This window comes from Dioscorea cayenensis, chromosome 14 (assembly GCF_009730915.1).
Source record: "Dioscorea cayenensis subsp. rotundata cultivar TDr96_F1 chromosome 14, TDr96_F1_v2_PseudoChromosome.rev07_lg8_w22 25.fasta, whole genome shotgun sequence".
Classification (NCBI taxonomy): domain Eukaryota; kingdom Viridiplantae; phylum Streptophyta; class Magnoliopsida; order Dioscoreales; family Dioscoreaceae; genus Dioscorea; species Dioscorea cayenensis.
The window spans coordinates 10,054,591-10,059,018 of record NC_052484.1 but is presented as its reverse complement, the minus strand read 5'-3'; the positions used below and the strand labels follow the sequence as shown (position 1 = coordinate 10,059,018).

The following is a 4,428-nucleotide window of genomic DNA, read 5'->3' as shown; positions in this document are numbered from 1 at the left end:
TAAGTGCTTTCATAAGGTGCATGACCCATCTTCTCCACCTTCTTATGACCACATCCTTACCACTGTAAGCAGCTGAGTATAAATAGACCTAATGATGATTTTTTTGGGAATTTTTTTATTCTTTTCTTGGAGGTGAGGTTAGGGGGAAAAGGAGGCAAATTTCCAAGGATTCATAGGAGACTTTTGGAGGAGATTTGGATCCTACATCAAGATATCGTAGCCGTGAACTAACAGAATTTACTTGTTTCGAAAACCCTTGTTTTTAATTTAAATAGAAATGGAAAAATATTCCGTTTCTTACTTTAGAAACAGATTGAAAACGGGAACCAATATGTTTCTAACTTTTGAAAAATTAAAATGGAATAATATATGTCGTTAATCCGTTTCTAAATTCTGTTGTATTCTGTTTCTGAATTTAGAAACAAATTTGAAACGAAAATGTTACCATTATAGAAAATAGAAACGGATTACAAACGGAATATTTTCTATTTTTATTTTTATTCCGCCCCATTAGAAACAAAAAATTTTTTGTTCAAAATCTATTTCCAATATTTTTTTAAATTAAAAAAATACTGAAACAAATAAATCCATTTCTAACATTCAAGTAAAAAAATAAAATAAAATAAAAATTATAGTACATGAATTTTTTTTAAACCTAGTACATGAATTTTTTTTTTAACCCTAGAACACCAATAATAAGACAAATTCGTCAATTCATACAAAAAGAAAAGTTTAAGTATATATGTTCAACACCAAATAATAACTATACGACAAATACAACTATAAGTCAACATCATAATCATTAGTCAATGGCTATAAGTCCTGTGTGGTTAACTACGATGGCTGGAGTAACCTATTTTCAAAACTCATCATCATGTCCTTCATTTGATGCATCATCTCCTCACGATATTGGTCCCTCTCCTCTTTCATTTCAAGCAAACTTTGTTGAAGCCTCTCCTCACGATCTTGGACTTGAGTAAGAGTTTGACACAAATCTCTAACCTCAGCCTGTAGTGCCTCAAAATGATAAATAATAATTATGTAGACATCCAAATACACTTAAACCTCAACTTCTCATCCCCAATGCATAGACATCAACCAGCTGGAATTCTCTCAATTCTCAACTAAGATAAAGAGCATGTTGGAATGGTTTCCACCCTGTTCAATAACTTCTCTCTACACTTTTTCCTGTTAGTGACTTAAGATACAACCATGATTAAAATGGCAACAATCGTGTCTAATACTCTAATATGGTATTTCTAAAACAAAATTTAAAAAATTAAAACATATGCAAAGGAATATGATGGTAATCAATAATAGTAATCAACTTGAGCATATTTAATCAATAAGATTTGGCATAGGCCATATATAGAAACTAGGAAATGTTAGACTTCAAAAAGATTGAGAGCTTCTTATGTCTGGTACTCACAGCTTAAAGGAACAACCACAGATGTGACTACTTTTCCAATAACAACTTCAGAGCTCACAGGATTAAGTCTGTCTCCACTGCCCTGAACTTCTACCCAATGATGAAGCATACTCCAACATTGTGAAGATGCCTACATTGAACGGATCATAACAAAATAAAGATACTAAAACAATGGCACATCATATATATAGTTTATGTAAGAAGTGAGCAAACATTTACTTGGTGACATATATATGATGATGTCATCATTTTGTTTAAAACCAATGGAAATACAAAGCTTCAAAGTTTCTACAAGAATATAAGAATTCTACGCCATAAGTAGTATAGAAGAAAAAGTATACATATATAAAGCAGATGGCAGAGAGAAGCCATGAAAGTGACAAGTCACCACTATGTGAAAGCAAAACAATGACAAGAAACGAAAAAAGAAAAGGATTCTACATAAGGATAGCAATATAAAGATTTGATTTTCTTTGTGTAAAGAAATGGAAGGCCATGCAAGGATTGGGCACAGAGAAAAGGCAACAACATGATAGAATCAGCAAGTTTATCAAATCTTACAGGAAAATGTAAAATAAAGAAAGTCAAGAAGGCCATGTGATTCTTTGAATAAGATCAATTCAGATTGGGTTACAAGTTAAATAATAGAACAATGATGATGTTCATGGAATTTATTTTGAGAAGGTACATGATTTTAGAATCAGAAACCATCTCCAATGTAACAACTGATATCCAAATTAAAATTTAAGAGTATTGTCTAAGTTGAGAAAAGACATTACAACTGCTGTGAAAATAGTGGGTTCATGCCTTCATCTATACCATTAGCACTGCTATAGAGGTGTTGCAAACCCTACAAGAAAGTTGAAAAAAATAGAAATATTAGCAAAAGCATCATACTGTATATGTTTGTTTGATCTTATCTTTCATTCAACCACATGCACAAAATAAATAAAGTCAACTAATGGGATTTCTTTTCTTATAAGACACTCCCACATTTTTGTTTATTATGAATAGGCCCCCTACCTTACAACTATTGAATAAAACCTATTTCTCTCAGGTTAGTTAAAAGAAACATCTCAAACTATGTTTACTAAAATTTTCTTGTTGCCGAAATCTAAGTCTAGTCATCCATGCAACAACAACTGCAATTCATTATACTTGACAAGGTAATCTAAGAAAATAACACCTCAAAAACTATTAGAGTTAGCATGTGTTAATCAAAGCCAAAGGTTCAATGGCAAGAAACTCATTCTTGTCGGTCAATCATAATAGGTGTCCTATTCCAATTAGATTAAGAAGACAAGAGAAGTGGGTTTTATAAAAGAAAATAATCACAACTTGATATTATGTTCAAAGCCACTAAAGAAAATTCCAAGATAATTCTAAGAAGCTTTATTTATAACAATAAATAAAAATAATCAAAGGCAAACATATCCTAATGACAATCACATTTCTTGAAGTTTTTTCTTCTCGAATAGGTAACATAATGAGGTAGTTGGGAAGACATGAAAAACATTGAATCAAAGGTTCACTAATTTAATAGCATGCTCATTTTCCAAATCCGACAAAGTCCAATCAAACTCAATCCTTGAACAAATGGGATAAAGAATTGAACAACCAATCAAATCTTATATATTTAAATAAAAAGTCTTTTGCATATACCTCCTAGAAATAAGTGTTCTTATTTGCATCTCACTCTTGACAGGCTAAAAACTTCACCAACCATGAGAACCTTTGGGTAATATGCGCACGGGAAGTATATCAGCTTCCCTAAGTGAAAGCTTGATAAATTTTCAGATTTTTTTACTTCCATCAAATAAATTTGATGGAAATATACCACCAGAATTATCATTACTTACTTTTCTTTATTTTTTAGAACTCTCCGACAACCACTTGTCTGGAGTTATACCCAAGAGTTTTGGAAAGTTCACTTCCATGATATCAAATACCAAACATAAGTTATCTATGGGTGATTATGATAGAGTTGTGTCCATCACTGCAAAAGGATTGACTCTAGATTATGATGCTTTATGTTCTTTTATGTCAATCATTGATCTTGCAGAAAATGATCTATATGTTTGTATCCCTCATGAAATAGGAAATCTAAAACTACTACACGACTTAAATCTATCTGGAAATCATTTAAGAGAAGAGATCACAGATAAAATTGGTTTAATGAATCAGTTAGAGTCTCTTGACTTATCAAGAAACCATGGATTGTTTGTTCCTCAAACTGCAATTCAGTAAAATTCCTCATGAATTAATCCAAATTTCAAACTAAAACATGTCAAATCTAAATTATTGCACTATATGCTCATGAAATACAATGCTTTCAATGACAGTGGTTTGTTTGTTCATACACAAAATCGAACAAAGAATGAGATGCAAGATAAGGGCAAAGTTGAAATCGGAGGCATGAATCGAGGTGTACCTCCAGTTATGGAGATTTTGGAGAGGAATTTGGTGAAGTCGTTCTTAGCAATGCCAAGCTTGGTGTTGTCTTCGCGAAGGGCTTCGAGCTTGTCGGCGATGAGAAGCTCAAGGGACCGACGATGGGAAGCCTCGATCAAGAAGAAGCTCGCGAGGGATGTCATCGTCAGCGCCGGCCATGGCTTCACTGGCAACAGTGACATTGAAGGAGGCACTGAGGGAGAGGATCACTAGGGTTGGAGCATGAGGTGGTAGGGTTTGATCTTAGGGTTAGGGCTCAAGTGACAGATGTACTACTATTATTATCACATTCCCCGGGGTTTTTGGTTTGCCCATTGTATTATTTTTTGCTTTAGTTATATAATCAGGAAAGCCCTAACAGGTATGTGTTTCTTTTTATTATTTTATTTAAATTATTTTTTATTATTATAATGAAATTACCTTTTAGTCCCTCTCTTTCTGAAAAACTTACCATAACTACTACTATTTCTTCCCCCTATTTGAATTCTTTCTAAACGCTTTAATGAAATGTTTAAATTGTTACAAACGGTTTGAATTTGATTTTAGCT

At 32.7% G+C, this 4,428-nt stretch overlaps 1 protein-coding gene across 1 annotated transcript; it reads left to right on the top strand.

The window, feature by feature from the left end:
* Nucleotides 1–3,394: 3,394 nt before the first annotated feature.
* LOC120276108 (putative receptor like protein 25) lies at nucleotides 3,395–4,093 on the top strand. Its single transcript, XM_039282842.1, has 2 exons — nucleotides 3,395–3,672; nucleotides 3,772–4,093. The coding sequence occupies exons 1-2, from the start codon at nucleotides 3,395–3,397 to the stop codon at nucleotides 4,091–4,093; spliced, it is 600 nt and encodes a 199-aa protein (XP_039138776.1).
* Nucleotides 4,094–4,428: the final 335 nt, after the last annotated feature.